The 19,105-nt window shown below is 55.1% G+C and overlaps 6 protein-coding genes across 6 annotated transcripts; 5 read left to right on the top strand and 1 right to left on the bottom strand.

Annotated features, from left to right (window-relative positions):
* Window positions 1–515: 515 nt before the first annotated feature.
* On the top strand, window positions 516–3,591 carry CONPUDRAFT_57971 (uncharacterized protein; the record flags this gene model as incomplete). The annotated part of the gene is made up of 8 exons (XM_007771532.1): window positions 516–731; window positions 784–1,155; window positions 1,206–1,396; window positions 1,448–1,613; window positions 1,671–1,819; window positions 1,870–2,444; window positions 2,504–3,283; window positions 3,353–3,591. Coding segments are annotated over 8 exons (2,688 nt in total), but the record flags the coding sequence as incomplete, so codon positions are not given.
* A 2,857-nt stretch (window positions 3,592–6,448) lies between these two features.
* CONPUDRAFT_166556 (uncharacterized protein) lies at window positions 6,449–9,327 on the top strand. Its single transcript, XM_007772012.1, has 3 exons — window positions 6,449–6,694; window positions 6,752–6,777; window positions 6,846–9,327. Exons 2-3 carry the CDS (start codon window positions 6,775–6,777, stop codon window positions 9,180–9,182), a joined length of 2,340 nt encoding a protein of 779 aa, XP_007770202.1. The 5' UTR covers window positions 6,449–6,694; window positions 6,752–6,774; the 3' UTR covers window positions 9,183–9,327.
* Window positions 9,328–9,382: 55 nt separating this feature from the next.
* CONPUDRAFT_155264 (uncharacterized protein) lies at window positions 9,383–10,636 on the top strand (the record flags this gene model as incomplete). Its single annotated transcript, XM_007772011.1, has 1 exon — window positions 9,383–10,636. The coding sequence occupies one exon, from the start codon at window positions 9,383–9,385 to the stop codon at window positions 10,634–10,636; it is 1,254 nt and encodes a 417-aa protein (XP_007770201.1).
* A 931-nt stretch (window positions 10,637–11,567) lies between these two features.
* CONPUDRAFT_166555 (uncharacterized protein) lies at window positions 11,568–13,364 on the top strand (the record flags this gene model as incomplete). Its single annotated transcript, XM_007772010.1, has 2 exons — window positions 11,568–11,684; window positions 11,745–13,364. The coding sequence occupies 2 exons, from the start codon at window positions 11,568–11,570 to the stop codon at window positions 13,113–13,115; spliced, it is 1,488 nt and encodes a 495-aa protein (XP_007770200.1). The 3' UTR covers window positions 13,116–13,364.
* A 490-nt stretch (window positions 13,365–13,854) lies between these two features.
* CONPUDRAFT_138048 (WD40 repeat-like protein) lies at window positions 13,855–16,460 on the bottom strand. The gene is made up of 5 exons (XM_007772009.1): window positions 16,318–16,460; window positions 16,106–16,279; window positions 15,815–15,924; window positions 14,636–15,729; window positions 13,855–14,550 (listed from the first exon to the last, which is right to left on the bottom strand). The coding sequence occupies exons 1-5, from the start codon at window positions 16,454–16,456 to the stop codon at window positions 13,869–13,871; spliced, it is 2,199 nt and encodes a 732-aa protein (XP_007770199.1). The 5' UTR covers window positions 16,457–16,460; the 3' UTR covers window positions 13,855–13,868.
* Window positions 16,461–16,945: 485 nt separating this feature from the next.
* On the top strand, window positions 16,946–18,608 carry CONPUDRAFT_83126 (transaminase). The gene is made up of 2 exons (XM_007772008.1): window positions 16,946–17,353; window positions 17,426–18,608. Exons 1-2 carry the CDS (start codon window positions 16,966–16,968, stop codon window positions 18,466–18,468), a joined length of 1,431 nt encoding a protein of 476 aa, XP_007770198.1. The 5' UTR covers window positions 16,946–16,965; the 3' UTR covers window positions 18,469–18,608.
* The last annotated feature ends 497 nt before the right edge of the window (window positions 18,609–19,105 follow it).

The following is a 19,105-nucleotide window of genomic DNA, read 5'->3' as shown; positions in this document are numbered from 1 at the left end:
GCGGCTCCATGGCGGCTCCTGTGAGTCTCCCTCTCCTAGTGGTGTTCTTTTCTCATGGGTTTGTAGCCAACAAGGCATTCAAACTCTACCAGGAAAAGAAGATGCGTCAGATGATGCAGCGATCGGGTTTCCGACAAGCCAAGCAGGCTCAGCCCGCGAACGAGCCCCGAGTCGCTTCGCTCCAGACAATAACCTCGACTCAGCTTCCAGGGGGAGGATCAGCCGTTATCACCAAACGATCCACGATCCGAGCCCCCCAAGGTGGCAGCAGTTCCACGCCAGCCACGATGAACCCCGCAGACAACAACAGCAACCCAAACCAGGATGACAACAGCGATTGGGACATGCAGGTGGATGCAACATCGCTTCCGCACGCGGACGCGGACACGCACGCGGACTCGGACTCGGATTCCGAGGACGAGGACGAGATGGAGCCTCGTCCCAAACGGAAGCGAACAGCAGGGGTGCGTACGGCGCTTGTCGCCATTCTCAAGCATGACTTATATCTCGCCTAGGACCACCCTTTGCTCGAGTGGATGGAGGAACGGCAAGTGTTCCTGGATGAGCTGTTGAGAGGGGACGGTCGCAGCGATTGCACTGAGGATTCGACGTGTCGCCACTGCCGAACTGCCACACCTAAGTATCGGTGTAGAGACTGCTTTGGTGGGCTTATGTATTGCCAGGCGTGTATGGTAGAGAAACATACGGAGTCTCCTTTGCATCGGGTGGAGGTGAGTTTGAGTCTCAAGGACACTGAACAACTGACTAACAAATCCACGACAGTCGTGGAATGGAAAGTTCTTCGAACGCACCTCTTTGAAGGACATCGGACTTGTCATCCAGCTTAATCACCCTCCGGGCGAAGCGTGCCTCAACCCCAAGAAAACCAAGAAAAACGACTTCACGGTCATCGATGTTTCTGGCATCCACAACGTCTGCGTCTGGTATTGTAGATGTACGAAGATGATAACCCGGTACCAACAGCTCCTTCGAGCGTCCTGGTTTCCCGCTACCACCCGCAAGCCCAAGTCAGCTGCGACATTCCGTGTCTTGGAGCAGTACCACCTCCTGGCGTGCGAGTCGAAAGCCTCGGCATATGAATTTTACAACTCCTTGGCTCGACGTACTGATAATTCAAGACTTACTTCTCAAAAGGTACGTGTTTGGTCGCGCTCGCTTTGCTCTAATCTCACGGCCCGGGGCAGGACCGGTACGACCAATTCCTCCGAATGATGAGGGAGTGGCGCCATCTCAAAATGCTCAAGCGTTCTGGGATGGGCCACCAGTCACTCCCACTCGACGATCTCCCCGATGGATCGTGTGCCATTCGTTGCCCTGCGTGCCCACAACCTGGCCGCAACCTACCCGACGGTTGGGAAAAGGCCAAGGATAACCGGTTAGTGGGCAGTGATGGCCGCAGTAGTATCAAGACTGACGTAGGACATAGCTGGCTTTACTCCCTTTTTGTCGGCGTGGACGCAAACTTTCGGCTCAAGCGCAAAAACGTGTCTAACGCCGACTCCGATCCATCTTTAGGATGCGGGTTAAGTTACTTTGTGAGGGAGAAGCCATATAAGGATTATCTGGCAACAAAAGCGGGCGCGCGTCAAGACGTGAGTATATCAATTGATTTATCCCTTACCCGGATGCCATCTAATGTTCAATTTTAGCGCAGCTCGTGCTCAAGTCATAAAGCGGTCAACATGGCCGCATCCAAGTGGACGGGTGGACTTGCGACTACCGGAGTAGGGACAATTGATTGCGCTCGGCACGGCATGAAGCTGCCGTGCGGGGTGGCTGACTTACAGTTCTGGGAACGGTATGTCGTCGGTCTTGTTGGCTCATGTGCTCGCTCTGACGTTAGAACAGATATGCGAACATGGATTACATTGTTTTCTCAGCCCTTCGTTTTCTGCGTGTAAAGGACATCAACATCTCGTACGACATCGCTTGTCAGTGGTGTAAAAATCTCCGGGAACGCATCGCCGCGCTTCCGTCTGACATTTCCTTTGACCAATTCACGAAATTCCTTCGCTTTTTCGTCCCAAAATTCCATCTTCCTGCCCATGTCGCTCGATGCCAGACTCGCTTTTCCTTCAATTATATGCCTGGCGTCGGTCGCACGGATGGAGAGGCTCCCGAAAGGGGTTGGGCGAATATCGACCCAGTCGCCGGTAGCACAAAGGAGATGGGCCCCGGACATCGCCTTGATACGCTCGATGACTTCTTTGGCGACTGGAACTGGAAGAAGTTGATTGGGCTGGGCGCGCTATTCCTCCGGCGATATGAAGAGGCGGAAAAGGAGAGTAAAGTGCACACCTTCGACCTTAAGGCCTTCGAGAGCGCGATACCATCGTCCACCCTGTTACTTTGGAGGAAAGAGGTGGCCCTTTGGGAAAGAGACCCTGATGCGAACACGAACCCCTTTGAAAGCCAGTCGAAGGGTGAGTGATCGCATTATCCCACTCGTCTCGAAAACACTGACATAATTTCATTGGCGCAGACGTTACAATGGCCGAGGTCCGACTAAGACTAGCGGAAGAGGATGCATCCGAGAGCGCGTTGCCAGTGGAAGGCTTGGAGAACGACATGACGCCGAGCGCGCTCATCTCGACCGCCATCGACCTGCAGGACCAACAGCGCCGACTCCGCGTGGACCGGAGCCGCCTGGGCGCGCACGCTACGGACACGGCAAAGGCAGCTGTTCAGCATCGTACGACCATCCTTCGTCGTAAGGTCGAAAATTGGGCGCGCGTGCAGGTCTACTACATGCCTAGTGTAGGCCCTTTGCGAGCCGTCGTTCGCTCGCCGGGTCCAAACGATCAACCCGAAGACCTCAAACTCTGGCTGCCATCTCAATTACCATCGGATAGCCCTTGCCCCGATAGACTGTTGACCATCGAGTTTGAGCTACGTGTCGGGCAGGCCTACGACGCTCTCGCCGGACTTCGCCGCACCCTCCAGCTTCGCTCCTACCTGTACAAGTATAAGGACAGGTTCATCCGCGGACAAGGCCTCAACACCAAGGCTCAGGATACGATCGAGAAGACTCAAGATCGTCTTAAAGCGCTACAAGGTACATACACAATAGCGTACGGCGCGCTCACGGCACTCCTGCTACGACTGCCCGAGAAGAAGATGCCAGCGGATCTCAAGATACTTGAAGACTCAGATGTCCGTGCCATGGTCGATCACATGAGCACTCAGTCAGAGGGGCGCCGCCGAATGACGTGGATTTGGCGCTCGGGAGAGCTAGGTGAGGAAGGCGAGGACTTTGTAGACGGTGAGATTTGCGTTCTGCTTTCCTTTGGGATTTCCGACGCAGTCTCATTATTATTATTATCATTTAAAGGTCTGCGTGTCGAGTGGTGCAAAGCAAGGGCACGAGCACTACGCTGGACGGAGGAGACTATGTTATTGAAAGAAGAAATGCGGCGTACCCTTGCTTATCTCGACTGGCAGGCAGTATGGTGGGATCAGCGCGAAGACTCTACCATCGACGAGGGCTCCAGAGCGTACGCGGCTAAGCAAGCAAGACTTCAGCGATCACTTCGTGAACGCTTTGCTACAACTTGGGTTGCTTGCATGTAAGGACAATGTTTTAGCCTGTGTATTGGAATGGGAGAAATCATACTTAGTCTATGTTGTACCGAACGCCGTCGAGTACGTTAGGAAAAGCTATATAGTAAGCACAACAAGACTTGGAGATCAAGACTTAGTCGGAAATTTTGGGTTATGTCCCACTATTAGTGCCGAGGTTAGTGACGAAGGTACCGAATTGACTCCGAAATCAGGTGTTCGGGGCCGAATATCAATGACGTCATGAGCTGGCTGCCTTGCGACTAAGTCCCGGCATCCTAAAAGGCGATGCGCGTTTTGCAGATCTACTGGCGGGTCACTCCGCCGGCCCCGACAGCCGCGGTCGGAGTATTTTGCAGGTCTACTGCCAAGATTAGTAGACGGCCGAGAAAGCCGTAGCCGGAGTACTTTGCAAGTTTCCTGATAAGGTGTTATTGTCAAACCCGAGGAGCAACATATGCGCAGGCATAACATATTGCATGAGGACCGGCAGGCGGATGGGACGGTTGAGGTGGTACAACAAATATTGCAGGCTGACTGACAGGCAGATCGCACCAAGATCGCGCGGTCAGTACCGGGGGGACATATTGCAGGTCGACTGATAGGACGAGAAATCGATTGGTATAGCCACAAGCGAAGTATATTGCAGCCCGACCGATAAGCCAGCCTGGACGACCGAGTCAGGGCCCGGGAGTAACGGCACATATTGCAGGTTCACTGATTGGCGGTTCATACGGTCGGGATGTGAAGACGGCACGTATTGCATGTCGACCAACAGGTCGATCGGACGGGCATAGCCGCAGACAGAGCATATTGCAGGTTGGGTGACAGGCGCTGTGCTGTCGAGATAGGAACGAAATGTGTTTGCAGGATGACTCACAAGGAATTCGGACAGACGACCGGTATTGCACGCCAACCGATAGGAATATGGGACGGTTCTATTAGAGAGAGGCGGTGTATTGCAGGTCATCTGACAAGCCTATCGGACGCTCAGGATAGGGAGAGTAATATGTATTGCAGGTCGCCTGACAGGGCTGTGGGACGCTCAGGATAGTGAGGGCGCCTTGTATTGCAGGTTCTCTGACAAGCCCATCGGACGGTATAGCGTGACATGTATTGCAGGTCGACTGAGGAGCCTGTCGGACGCTCGGGATAGTGAGGGCACCTTGTATTGCAGGTTGACTGATAGGGCTGTCAGACGCTCAGGATAAGGATGGACGGTTCGTATTGCAGGCTCACTGACAAGCCCATCAGACGGGGGATAGCGTGATACGTGTTGCAGGTTCACTGAGAAGCTTGTTGGACGCTCGGGACAGCGAGGGCACCTTGTTTTGCAGGTTGACTGATAGGGCTGTCAGACGCTCAGGATAAGGACGGACGGTTCGTATTGCAGGCTCACTGACAAGCCCATCAGACGGTCGGGATAGTGTGACACGTGTTGCAGGTTCACTGAAAAGCCTGTGGGACGCTCGGGACAGCGAGGGCGCCTTGTTTTGCAGGCTGACTGATAGGGCTGTCAGACGCTCGGGACTGGGACAGATGACTCGTATTGCAGGTTGACTGAAACACCTGTCGCACGCTCGGGGCCGGGTTGGCCCAGCTCATATTGCAGGTTCTCTGATAAGTGCGTTGGACGGTCGGATCTGCTGGGATGATAGCTCTTGCAGGATGACCGTTAGTGTGTTTGGGGAATTGGCCGTCAAGATCCTGTCGCACTTACTGCAATTGATCCGGAGTGCCATTTGCCACTGATGTGGTGCAATACTTTGACAGCCACGCCTGACTGGAAAGGAAAACTCGAACACGAGTAGACAGTGCCCGTGGATATCTGCCGTGCAGTCCAGAGCCCTACATCGTATACAAATACCGAGCACTGACGCGAGATATGACTGTCGGAAAAAACCAAATGGGGTTTGAAATGGTTTCCTATTTAGATAGGTTTGCAATCCCCGTTGTAAAGCGACGCGAACATTGAAACTCCATTGGACGTGGCTGTTTTCCATCATAAGGATGTTCTCAATTGGTTCTCAACTCCATGGCAATCACTTTAAAATAGCTATCACGATGACCAAAGGATCCCATTGAGATGTATTTTAATTCTTGATTCATTATTTGTTCATTATGAGGCGATTTCAATACATTTCAATTATATGGCCATATTCCTGGGATTTTTCCGACATGCCACAGCCACAGAGCCAAACATGTACAATGCCAAGCCGGGCATAATTTTGAATATACGAGTAAATATACGAGTAATCAAATGTGTAAAGCTTCCGGTGGCGGAGAAGATCTGACCGTCGAGGTGAAAACAGCGGGCTGCCGAAAGCAATTAGGAATAGCGTAGGGCTGCACAAGGCATAATAGAAAGAAGGGCCGCCACGAATCTACGGAGCAACCAAAATCGAGACACATCTCCACGTACTGTCAGAACGGAGAGAAGTTCATGATTCCCTGAGGACAAATGCGAAGCTTGTTGCTAGCAGTATTCATGGATAGCATTTTGGTGGCCTGCCCGACCACGAGGTGGAGGTAGCAAAACAGATACATGTACAGAGGTGCTATAACAGTAATGGGATGGTGCGGTACTACGACTACGACGTGACGGACGTCTTGAATGATGAGAGAGCCGCGTGTAAATCTGATCACCAGATTGACGACCCTCTCAGCCACGATCGGCTTCCTTGCACTGAAAGCTTCCACGCACGTCACTTAAGATTCCTTGACTTCGACTCCGCGTTTTAATTGCTCCGGCCGCTTCTCAAGTTCTCGTATACTGTAGTATTCACGTATATTCGAGCGCCTCCGATTGTTCCTCCTACAGTATTCTTTCCCTTTATGATATAGATATGTCGCTTCCAACTCACTGTCACATCGTTGTTTGAGATCTTAGCCCGGTGATATGAACCTCCGGGTCTTCGTTGCTCGATACGATTCTTATATATGCGCTTCTCTGAATCCCTTAGGACCCTACCTCTGGTCTAGCGTCTCCCCGTATCAGTTCGTCTTTTTCCAAACTCTCTGAGTGCTCGTGATCGTTGTTGTACCGTCCAGTCGAATTCAGACGTCGGAGAAATCAGTGATAACGCCGTCATTACTCAGTAGTCATACATTGAAGGTGCATTCCGCTGTGCTTGCGTCTGGTTCAATGACTCACCGTTGCTTCGTCATATAGATCGCAGTTGGATCACAGCAGAGATGGTAAGTGAAGGTTAGAACTCGTTATCAAGTAATATGCGCTCATCCATACTGCCAAAAAAAACCTCTAGGCTAACCGCCCAGAAGTTGCAGTCCGTCATGGCCTCTCTGGCTTCGGACCCAGGAACGCAATGCTCTTCAAGGGCGTGGTTCTCACTGTCCTGGCAGAGCGCGAAAATCTCAGGAAGCTCGGCTCACGCTTGAAGCTAGAGTTTGTCGTCTTCGAGAAGCAGCCCGAAGCCAACGCGGGGTCGGGCAATGCATTCCAGGTCGACTGTGCCGCCACCATCAACACCCCTATGCCCGGGCCTATTCCATGTGCCACGTGGGACAAGGCTCCCGCCGAGTATCAGCCCATCATCACTCCTGGCCGTGACCTATCCAGCGTCGCTCGTCAGTTCCTGGAGGACATTGCAGACGAGCATCGGGACAAGCTTCGCAAGGAAAACTCCGCTGCGTACAAGCTCTTCGTACAGTCCCTCAAATCCGGTCATCTCGACCTTTCCGGTCCCTCCACAACTCGTGGCACCGTTGGCCGGATACAGCAGCTCTCCATCAAAGAGGTCCTCGCGTTTGTGGAAAAGCAGGTCCCAGAGATTTCAGTCAAGTTTTACTATAATCACACTGTCAAAAACGTCGACTTCTCTTCCCCTACCAAGCCTAAGCTGTTGGTCTGCCACGATGGCGACAATGCGGACAAGGTCTGGGAGTTCGACTTCGTGCACCTTGCCAACGGCACCACATGGGCGCTCCCCATCACTGACGAGGCGGTTATTCGCAAGTCGTTCTCCGAGACTCAGAACGTAGAGTCTGTTGGCGAGTTTCTCTCCGAGCAAGGACTTCTCGACGAGGTAAAGCTTATCAAGAAGGGTACTAAGCTGGGCGTCACCGGTATTTCCTTATCCGCCTACGACCCCATCCCCATCATTCTCCAGTACACTCAGATAATCGAGATCACCGAGGACGGCTATCAGATCAACGAAGATGTGGCCAAGCAGTATCAGGGTCTGTTCACGTTCATCAGCCGTTCGAATAAGGTCGCTCCCCCTCGCCACCACTCTACTCGTGCATGGCCCGGCAAGAAGCTGCCTGGCGATAAATCGTTCATTAACATGGACCAGGCGCACGCTATGTTCTTGCAGAGGGACTTCGATTGGGTCTCCTTCGCTCGCGACATCCTCTACCAGAGCGTCTCGTACGAGATCGGCACCACCCCTTCTCATGTTCACCGCAAACTGTCGGCTGAGGAGCGCATGAGTGACTACCACCAGCAGACACTCCAGTATACGGCGGGCAAGACGACGGAAAACGGTCTGATCCGTGCGGGCTACCATGCTCTCCTTGAAGGCTTCGGCTTTGAGAGAGATCCCGAGGAGGCCAACAAGCGTCTCCTCGCCAAGGCCCCCCTCACTCGCTTGGGCCGTGGGGGGGCGTTGATGCGCCGCTCAGCTGCTTATGATATCACCCGCTTTGATGTCGTGAAGTCCAAGTCCAACAGCCGCTTCTTGGAGAACTGGAAGGAGATGCAGCAAACCTATTCATCCTCGCCAATTGCCGTGCACGACATCATTGCACAACTCTTCGTGCTCGGCGTTGCAACCCATTCCGAGGGCAACTTCCGCGATATCAAATATGACAGGGAGAGTCACAAGGTGGTCTTCAAGGATTTCCGCTTTGACGCGATGTTTGCACCGAAAGTCCTCAGCAACGATGCCGACGAGGTCCTCAAGGCTCTTCACGGCAAGGTCAAAACAGTTTACCCTGGCGGCGTGCCCGAGTACACCAAAGGCCGGTTTCTTCAGACTCCTGTAGGCGATACCTTCATTCACGCCACGGACGCTGGCTCGGGTGGCAACGGCGTCACCAGGGAGATAACGCACGATGATGGCACAGCCTCCCGTTCGAGGGTAGGCTTACAGTGGACCGACACGAACTCTCTCGCCTCCTGTGCCACCTGGTCTGCCAGCGCCTCCCGCCTGCTCGTCCTCCTCAGTGTATTGCAGGTCACTGGTAGCAAGGCCCCCGTCAAGGACCTCATGGCCATCTACAACGAGTCGCTCCCAGGTGCCGACGCGTTCAGGGCTGAGATCGACTCTTTCAAGGGCGCCTGGTCCGAGCTCGTTGAGAAGAAGTGTTTCCTCGATACGTGCCAGTTCTTCGCCAAGGACGCGGAAGAATACCAGAAGTACGCTAGCGACGCCTTTGACCCCAACTCCCGACAGAAACGTCTCTCCGAGCTCTCTAAGCTGAACGCCGATGGCGTCGAAACACACTACACCAAGCGGGTCGAAGAGTTTGGGCCGTTTGATCCTGTCGACAGGGACGAATACCTCAGGCGCTTCGTGGACTTTACGTCCGATGAGCTTGACAAGTGTTGGGGCGCAGTCTTCAAGTTTGCGCACCCGTGAGAGGCGTCCCCTCACCACAACCGACAGTGGTGGCAGGTATTGGTTGGTAGGCGGGATGCTTCATCCGCCTTTGTGTACGTTATAGCAGAAAGTTGTCGTCAATGTTCTTTTAGTTCCCTTTTGTTCTCGAAGATGTATTAGTAGCGCTGCGTACGAGCGTCATACCACCCTCTCGGAAGATCAACATTCTGAACTGCAAGATGACAACTGCGGCGCGAATGGCAGCCTACCGCACTCAGACAGCCCGACATAGGATTGGCGAGGTAACGGAGATAGGTCTCATTCGTGCAGGATATCATGCAATATTCGAGGGCTTTGGCTTCGAGAACATCCCCGATGACGCTCATGCAAAGCTTGTCGACAGAGCCCCCCTTTCACGCAAGGGCCGTGAAGGCTGGCTGGTGCGCCATTCCGCTCTGTTTGACGTCACCCACCCCGGATTTGTGAAGGACCAGTCAAATAGAGAGTTCTTCCGCAATGTGGAAGAGCTGATTTTATCCTTCTCAGCCTCGCCAGTTGCCGTGCAGGACCTTATTGCCCAGCTTTTCTCTCTTGGTGTTGCCACCCACGTCGTAGGCGAATTCAGCGACATCGAGTATGATAATGAGCACTCAAAGATTGCTCTCAACATCACGTTAGACGGGGGTGGCAATAAGAGACGTCGTTTCGATGCAATGTTCGCGTCAAAGACAATCACGAGCCATGCCGACGTCCTCTTACAAGATATCAAAAGCAAAGCGATGGAGGCCACCGAGGGGGATGAAGCGAAGGTCAAGTTGTTCTCCGAGGGGGTTCTCAAATATGCTAAGGGCAGGTTCCTCCAAACTAGCGACGGAACCCTCATTCACGCCACAGACGCTGGCTTGGGTGGCCGCGGTGATGATGCCAAAGGATATAGGGTGGGCATGCAGTGGACGGACGCCCACGATCTCGCTTCTAGCGCCAATTGGGCCGCCACCGCATCCCGCACACTCGTTCTTCTCAGCGCGATGAAGGCCGACGGAATGAAGACCGGCTACGACAGTTCTCCGGTCCAGGACCTCATGAAGATCTACGAAGAGTCGCTTCCGACTGATAAGGCGTTCGACGAGGAGGTAGCCTCCTTTGAGCAAGACTGGCTCGAGCTTGTCGAGAAGAAGGGCTTCCTCGACACCTGTGAGCACTTCGCGAAGGACGCGGACGACTACTGCGATCTTGCTGGCAACGCGTTCGGCCACAACTCCCGCCAGAAGTGCCTTTCCCGCCTTGCTGAGCGACACCATTCGAACTACAAATTGGAGGGCGTGTACGCGTACAACCTCAAGCGGCGGAACGAAGCAGGGGTGTACAATCCCGTCAACAAGAAACAGTTCTTCAGACGTTTCGTCGACTTCACGTCCGGCGAACTTGAGCACTGCTGGAACAACTGGTGGGACTCTAACTTCCTGGAGACTGCAGCAGATGTCACGGCATGAAGGGAGCATCCCATTCGTCCTTCTGTTTCTATCAGTAACGTTGCGTTAGCGTGACGGCATCGTGGGGTAGAGTGCTTTTTCGAAACGAGGGTGCATACTTTCCAATGAATACTAAAGTTCATCTGTCCTAATAGTCTTGACAGCCTTGCTCGCGTGAGCTTATCTCTTTTTCGGAGGTTCTATGAAGGTATTTTGGTAACGCACTTGTAGACTGTAAATTGTCCACATGGGCATGGCCAATGAGAGCGTTAGGAGCGCGCAAAGGCCAGCTTGAAATTTCGCTTGCGATTGAAGTTCAAACTCAGACCGAATTCAGATTCAGATCTTTACGCGTTACGCTCCGCGATCCTTCTGTTTGACCGGTGACCAACGTTGACATCTCACTCATACTGTCTCGAGTATTTGCTCGGACGGTGCGGCTAAAAAACAGCTGGCAGTAACAAAATCTCAGACCTCCATCAACGAATCCTCCAGATTCGGGGTAGCGCGTGGACTAACAACTTGGAAGGGTTAGTGATCGAGAAAGCCCCCAAAGTACGTAAACTTGAAGAAAACAACCGAAACACCGTCACGCGTTTCACTTGTTGAAAAACGCGTCGTGTGTGCAGCCTCTGGCGTCCGCCCTTCATCACAGCAAGTGCTTTCCGGGAGTACTTTCTCAAAGAGCTGCGCACAGGCGTTTCAAGTCACCCACTGTGTCGTCTCAAACTTCACCTTGAGTGAGTATCATCTCTGTATACCTCTTTCCATGTGCTCAACGCGCAACGCTCTCACTCCATCACGCCTTTGTTGATACAATTCGCTAGCATTCAGGCCCGCATCAGGTCCCCAACCGTGCCCAATGTACCGCTGGCTAACTATCCCAGAACTTACCTCGGCGATATGCTCGTGGGTAGATGAAGACGATAAGTCGGACCTCATCGCCTTAGCAATGACTTGCAAAAGTCTTCAGGGTCCGGCTCTCAATGCACTGTACTACGAGCTCGGCTGCCTCGCATGCGTATTCATGTGCATGCCCAAAAGTCTATGGGAGATCACCATTGAAGAGGTGAGTTGCCCTATTTTAGGATATCAAGGGCGTTTTCAAGACTCTGACTACCTTCTTCAGCCTCAGATAGACGGCCGAGGGAAGCAATCTCATAACAAACATTCTTTCTGTCGTGTTATGCGGAAATCCGATTGGCGCATTCTCCAGAAGTATCTCCCCCGTGTTCGCGTCTTGCGCTCAGACACGTATTCTGCACACATGATTGTGGACGTCGGCGTGCTCAGCGCGGTGAGCTGCTACTGCGGCCCCTCCCTTCTACCAAATATACAGCATCTGCATCTTGGAGACAGGCACTTTCCCTACTTCATGTACATGCTGCACGACGTCGTGCTTTTTCCGCGGTTACTTCTAGGAACCCGACTCACTACGCTTGATCTACACGGGCATGAGTCGAAGACGTTGCCCGTTTTGACAATCGCGGCCGATACATGCCCATTTCTCAAGAGCATCCATATTTCATTCTGCGGTCGTATCAAAGATGAAATCTTGGAGATTATTGAGGTTATTGCATACAGGCTGAAAAAGCTCGAGTCAATTTATTTGGATCTCAAGGACGACTTCACAGTGTCCGTCCCACAGATCCTGTCGGTACTTGCATCGCTCTCGTTGTTAACGGACATAAGCCTCAAGTGGTGCATCCCCACTAAATCTCTGCGCTCTACCTCGTCAACCATTCCATGGGCCGCCATTAGGCTTCCTGCGCTCCGTAACCTTCACATACAAGCTCAACCTCTTCAAGTCATACAGGTGATGAAAACCCTGCAAGATCTTACAAGCCTCAATCGCTTATCAGTGATGTTCAACGATGTGGGCGCCGACACGGCCGTCCCCGAGGCCATCGGCATCATAGCCAAGACTCTCATTACTACTAGTGCAGCCGTCCGCGACATAGAAATCTTGTTCCCACATTCGGACAACACTGGTCTGCTTCCCTTTGACGCACTCCGCCCGTTATTTCGCTTCCACAACTTAACACGTTTCAGGGTGGAGGAATGCCCACATCCCGCGTGGGATGACGCTATGCTCGAGCAGCTAGCGCGATCGTTCCCGAACCTTACCCACCTCAACCTACTCTGGAATCGCTCACCATACGTCGACATGGGAGACGTAACGGACACCAATATCACGCTCCGTGGACTCGCTTCGCTGCTTCTCCACTGTCCAAAGTTTCAGATGCTTGCCCTCGCCGTTGACGTGACCAGCTCCGAAGACCTGGATGATGAAGACTCCGACGTCAGCCACGTATGCCATACCCCGCTGACCCACTGGCAGGTCTACAACTCTGTGATCGAGGATGACGACGACGTCGACCTTGCCGCACGGACGCTTGCTCGCATTGCACCCGACATCGAATCCTTCGTGCCGCTGGAAATCGGCCAGGCTTGGTATCTAGGCCAGGATGCAGCCGTGGAGGATAGCATCAGGCAGTAGGATAGGATCGCCGAACAACTCGCATATCGCAGAAACGTTCGCGAGCATTATATTGCCTACGCACCCAAACCTGGCTCCTAATGAACTTCGGACTGGAGCCTTCCCGCTGAGGGTGTCTGTGGAGCAAGGGAGAATGACGGGGGCGGGAAGCAGGGAAAGGGATGCAGAGGCATATCAAGAGATACTTATATTTTCCAGTTTCTCACAGCGGGTGAACGCCCAAATCATAACGTACGCGTACATAGTCTGATATCAGCCATCATAGGTCTCTTACTTTACCGTAGGCAATCACTAATGAGGGTTTGTTTGCGCCTTTTTATAAAATCTCGGCTTGACGCCCTCCGGGGCTTAGCCCTGTGGTACTTAGGTGAATTCATCGGGGTGCATGATGGTACTGTCTAGTTCCGAACGGAAGAGAAGGGAAAGGAATCGGCGGGTGAAGCTAAAGACGTGTGTGTAATGTGATTGCAAGGCCGGAGGTGATACAGTACTTGAAGGTGAGGTGTCGGTACCATGAGTTCGCATTTGGACAGCGTTAAGCGCAAGCGGGCGTTGCAAACCAAGAGCTCTAAGAATCGCGTACTCTACAAGTAAACGTCGGATAAAAGATGAGAAGATTAAAAGCCGAAATACAAACCACGGACAAACCATTGTTTCGACTGTCAATGCGGCTGAGCATCAACAGCCACGTCCACACGCAGGGCTCAGAAGCGAGTACAGTGAGGATATTGGTCAGTATGCAAACAACTAGCACTACGATTTTTTATGCAGCGCAATGACAACCACCCCGTTCGCCGCGCCCCCGCCCGTGACCTTCACCCACCGGCCCATGCGGTGCTCCCGCCCCACACCCGCTACGAGCAGCGCTGCCGGGACCTCGTCCTTCCCTCCCTTCTTCCCGCCCGCCGTCTCTTTCCCATCCACCTGCATCCCTTCCTCGCCTTCATCCCCATCATCACCGCCCTCACCAACCCCATTCACGCCCTCACCCCCACCCGCCACCGCCTGCCTCGCCGCCCAAGGCAACACCCCACCACCACCACTCGGCACAACCAGCTGCAACGAGTTCACCACCCCCGGCACATCCACCCTCCCCACGCTATAAAACGCCCTCGCGCCCGTATTCCGCCCCCCGGGCTGCCCGGACATCTCGACGCGCCACAGGCGCACGCTGCCGTCCCACGACGCGGACGCGAACAGGTCCGCGTAGCGCAGCGCAGCGAGCGCCGTTATCCACCGCGGGCGCGGCGGGCCGAGGGGCTGCTGCGCGTCCTCTGCGGGAAGGGCGGGGGTGGAGGTGGATATTGGCGGGTGCGAAGGGAGGGATGGGTTGAGAGAGGAAGGGGAGGACGGGAGCGGGGCGGGGTCGTACCCGTGCGCGACGGGCTGTGTGAAGACGGGCTTCTTTTTTTGTGTGGACCAGAGGTGGATCGAGCTGTGTGCCGGGACACAAAAGGGATAACGCGCGTTAGCATATACAGAGCGGAGTGAGCGGTTAAAATAGGAAGAGAAAAACGCACCCCGTATCGCCTCCACTGATGAACGTCGCCTCGTCGATCATCGCGACGCACTCCATACTCCCCTCCACGAACCTCAGCTCCCGCTCCTTGCCCTTCTCCTTCTTTTTCTCCTTCTTCCCGCTCTCGTCGTCGACACCGCCCCACTCGCCCTCCTCCTCATCGCCTTCCCCACCCCCGCCCTCGATAGCTTCGCGGATCTTCCCAGCCCCGCCACCACGGAACACGAGCTGGCTCTCCTCCGCGATCTTCCAGAAGCGCACGGTGCGGTCCCTCGCTCCGGCGGTAACGGCGGCCTCGTTGCGCAGCGCCGCAACGCCGAGTATCGCGTCCTGATGCCCGAACAACGTCTCGATGTAGCCCATCGGGGCCGGATCGAGCGCGGGCGGCTTTGCCCTCTCCTTCTCCCTCGACGCCCCGTTGACCTGCGGTAGCAAGGAAGGCGGGGGCGGGTGCACCGTAATAAACGGCTGTTGCCACTGCCCACCCCCCTTGCCCTTCTCCTTCTCCTTGCCTTCCTTCCCCTCCCCGTCGTCCTCTTTCGACGCCCCCAGCACACTCGGCGTACAATCAAACACCTTCACCGTCCGATCCGCGCTCGCGCTAAACAGCGTATGCGCACCATACCGCCACGCCACGCCCGCGACCGCGTCCCTGTGGCCCCGCAGCGCGCGTACCCACTCGTCGCGCTGCGCGTCCCACAGGCCGACGACGCCGTCCGCGCCGCCGCTCGCGAGCAGCCGGCCGTCGGAGCTTAGAGCGAGCGCGAGGACGGGGGCGGTGTGCCCTGGGAGATGTTGGGCGGCGGCGGAGTTGCCTTTGCCTTTGCCTTTCTCCTTGCCCTTGGCTTTGGTTTTGGAGTTGGCTTTGGAGTGGGGCATGGATTTTGACGAGCTGGAGGATGCAGAGGAGAAGTGGTCCGGGCGCGTTTTGTGGAACGTCGCGGCGCGGTGCGGGGTGGGGGTGGATATGTCCCAGCGGGTGATGTGCCCGTCTTTAGACGCGGCGAAGAGGGTGTGGGCGTCGGGCGTGGCGACGGCGGCGGTTACGGGTTTTGGGAGGCGGATGCGTAGGATTGGAGGTGAGGTGAGGTCAATCTGGCGTAGTGTGTTAGTTACGGAATATGGGGATGTGGAGGGAAGAGGTTATTTGTAGAATAAAGGGAAAGAAAGGGATACGTACCGAGTCGGCGATGAAGACGTGCATCTTGCCCTTGTGCTCGAGGACATCTTCGCGTAATCGGGAGGAGATGAGTTCCCGGTCAATCTCGGCGGCGTCGAACTCGTCGCCAGCTATTCAAAAGGATAAAAAGGGTGTAAACAATATGGCAAGCGTAGAGGCGATTGGAGTGTGGAGGCAGGGCATGTGTACGAGAAGGAATTAGATGCGACGGCATAGCGCACAGGACCATATGACAAACAGAAGGACGCATTTATTAGACAAATAGTGAGATATAGATGAGGCGGAACGCACCAAGATTTTCTCTGACACCGTCGAGATAGAGCTTCGCAAGTCTTAGCCGTTTCTGGGCAGGCGTCTCGTCCTCAAGCTCGTCCCCGCTATCCATGGGCTCGTCATCCCTTGTGAGATCGAGGTCGTCAATCGCACCCGCGCCTTGAGCTTCATCATCACTCGACAGTTCTTCATCTTGTTTTTTTTCCGTTTGGATAGCTTGCCGGAGACACCATTGGCCTTTGAAGACGAAGGGCCGGAGAATTTGCCCTTGGACTTGCGCAGAGCGACTTTGGCGCTACCTTGGGCAGAGTCTGCGCCTACGCGCTTTCGTTTTCGTGTTTTTGAGGATGCGAAGAAGGCGTCGGGCATCGTGCAAGATGACGAAGGGTATATGCGTGAGTCCCTGTCTGGTGTGATCGACAAGAGGGCAGAATTTTTGGCGGGCGGTGCTTGCCGAAGTGCGGCCGTTAGCGTCTAAAGATGGTAATTCATCGGGGCTCGAGGCGGACCGGTACCCGACGAATCGGAAGCCGGGCATATGGCGAGAATGCAGCGTTCCAATGAGTGGTGGTATGTTACGAGGGAGACACAAGGAGAGCAGCTGTCTGCTGAGCTGTATACGCTGTGAAAACATGCTGACCACAGCAGACGGCCACCCGCATAGCTGTCTATTGGCCAGGGCCGGCTAAAAGCCCGCCGTTAAATTTCTATAATAAAGCGAGAGGACATTTGCTTCCCTTCCCCCGTCGACCTGTATCAGCTGGCCAATAGAAGTACAAGGCCCAGTAATCAAGATGGCCTCTGCACGCTCTTCATCTCTCCGCATCCTAAAAGTCCCTTCTTCCTATCGATCCCTCCATTCCTCCGCCGCTCGCAGAATGCCTCTCACCGCAGACTCCCTCAACCCCGCCCTCCGCAGCGTCGAGTACGCCGTCCGCGGCGAGCTCGCCATCAAGGCTGAGCAGCACCGCGTCGCTCTTCAGAAAGGTGGAGAACATGCACAGGGGCTGCCCTTTGACCGCGTCATCTCGAGCAACATTGGCAACCCGCAGCAGAAGGGCCTCGACCAGCCCCCGCTCACCTTCGTCCGCCAGATCGCCTCACTCATGGAGTGGCCCGCCCTCGCCGAGCTTGCACCGGGTGCGTTCCCAGAGGACGTCAAGGCCCGCGCCAAGCAGCTGCAGGAGGAGATCGGCAGCATCGGCGCGTACAGTCACAGCCAGGGCGTCCCGCTCATCCGACAGCACGTCGCCGACTTCATCGCTGGTCCGTCTCTTTTCTTACTTTCCCGCGTGGCGAGCGCAATAACGCAAGTCCACTAACACCGCAATCCCACAGAGCGCGACGGCCACCCGTCCGACCCGTCCGACATCTTCCTCACCGCCGGCGCCTCCGCCGGCGTCTCCCTCCTCCTCTCCCTCCTCATCACGAACCCCAAAGACGGCATCCTCATCCCCATACCCCAATACCCCCTATACACAGCGACGCTCGCCGCGCTCTCGGGCGCGCCCATCGCCTACCACCTCGACGAGGCGCGCGACTGGGAAACATCCGTCCCCGCCCTGCGCGAGGCCCTCCAAAAGGCCTCGACCGACGGCGTCCGCCCCCGCGCGCTCGTCGTCATCAACCCGGGCAACCCCACCGGCTCCCTCCTCAGCGCCGACACGATGCGCGAGATCGTCCAGCTCTGCGAGGCGCACGACCTCGTTCTCCTCGCCGACGAAGTCTACCAGGCGAACCTGCACCGCCCGGCCCACGCGCCCTTCGTCTCCTTCAAAAAAGTCGTGCGCGACCTCCAGTCGCGCGCCCCCCTCGTCTCCTTCCACTCGCTCAGCAAGGGCGTCGCGGGCGAGTGCGGCAGGCGCGGCGGCTACCTCGAGTGCACGAACGTGCCCGAGGACGTGAAAGCGCTCATGTACAAGATCGCGTCCGTGGGGCTCTGCCCGCCCGTGCAGGGCCAGGTCGGCATCGACTGCCTCGTGCGCCCGCCGCGCGCCGGCGAGCCGTCCTACGCGCTCTACAAGGCCGAGACGGAGAGCATCCACGGCGACCTCCGCGAGCGCACACGGAAGATGGCCGCGCGCCTGAACGCGCTGCCGGGCGTGTCGTGCGTCGACGCCCCCGGCGCGCTGTACCTCTTCCCGCGGATCTCGTTGAGCGACAGCGCGATCAAGGCGGCGGAAGCGAAGGGCAAGGCGCCCGATGCGCTGTACGCGCTCGAGCTGCTCGATGCGACTGGGATCTGTGTCGTTCCCGGCAGCGGGTTCGGCCAGAAGGAGGGCGAGTGGCATTACAGGCTCACGTGTCTCTGTCCCGGCGTCGACGACTACGTGGGCAAGCTGGTCAAGTTCCATGAGGACTTTAGCAAGCGCTACCCTTGAGCGTGGGGGAGGTGTTGTACCGACAGAGGAATATTTTTTGTTGGGTAATTTTTGTTGTTGCCCTAATTCTCTCGCATTTATATAGAGTACCCGCATACATACGCTGTTGTGTTATCCCCTCAATATGCACTCGATTCAATCACGCCCGTGGCCTGTGAGAGCTCAGCTGGTCGCAGGGCCTCCGGCATGAGCCTGCGGATGGATACCTGGCGGTTCGTCAATCCGAAAAAGAACTGGAGACAACGACCCAGGATGACAAGAACGGTCTTTGCATAAGTGACGTTTTGCATAAGTGACGTATGCGTTTAGCAGGTGTTACATCACCTCTCTCTACCTTTTCGCAAATGATCGCCTAGATGTGAGGATGAAGGCACTCGCAAGTTGTTCTGTCGCATTTCTGCAACACATGTTGTGGAATACTACTCTCGCGACATCTCATTTTCCTAGCCCCACTCGAATGTCTGCGGCAACTCAGTCTTCACGTGGTGCATGGTTGCTGGGACGGTCAAACCTTCCAACGATGAACGGTGGTTTCGCTAATTGGCTAACATTTTTTAAAAATAAAAACAATTAATAAAAATTATTAATTAGTTAGTTATAATTGGTAGCGATGTTAACACGATAACCGTTCCGCCTT

The sequence above is a fragment of the Coniophora puteana genome, assembly GCF_000271625.1.
Source record: "Coniophora puteana RWD-64-598 SS2 unplaced genomic scaffold CONPUscaffold_8, whole genome shotgun sequence".
Classification (NCBI taxonomy): domain Eukaryota; kingdom Fungi; phylum Basidiomycota; class Agaricomycetes; order Boletales; family Coniophoraceae; genus Coniophora; species Coniophora puteana.
Note: the sequence above shows the minus strand (reverse complement) of the source record. Positions and strands in the feature narration are given on the sequence as shown.

Coding starts and splice junctions, on each gene's coding strand:
- CONPUDRAFT_138048 (XM_007772009.1), bottom strand. CDS start 16,456: ATGCCCGACGCCTTCTTCGCATCCTCAAAAACACGAAAACGAAAGCGC. Junction 16,280..16,317: donor TTCGTCTTCAAAGGCCAATG/GTGTCTCCGGCA, acceptor AAAAAAAACAAG/ATGAAGAACTGTCGAGTGAT. Junction 15,730..15,814: donor ACGTCTTCATCGCCGACTCG/GTACGTATCCCT, acceptor ACACTACGCCAG/ATTGACCTCACCTCACCTCC.
- CONPUDRAFT_83126 (XM_007772008.1), top strand. CDS start 16,966: ATGCCTCTCACCGCAGACTCCCTCAACCCCGCCCTCCGCAGCGTCGAG. Junction 17,354..17,425: donor CGTCGCCGACTTCATCGCTG/GTCCGTCTCTTT, acceptor GCAATCCCACAG/AGCGCGACGGCCACCCGTCC.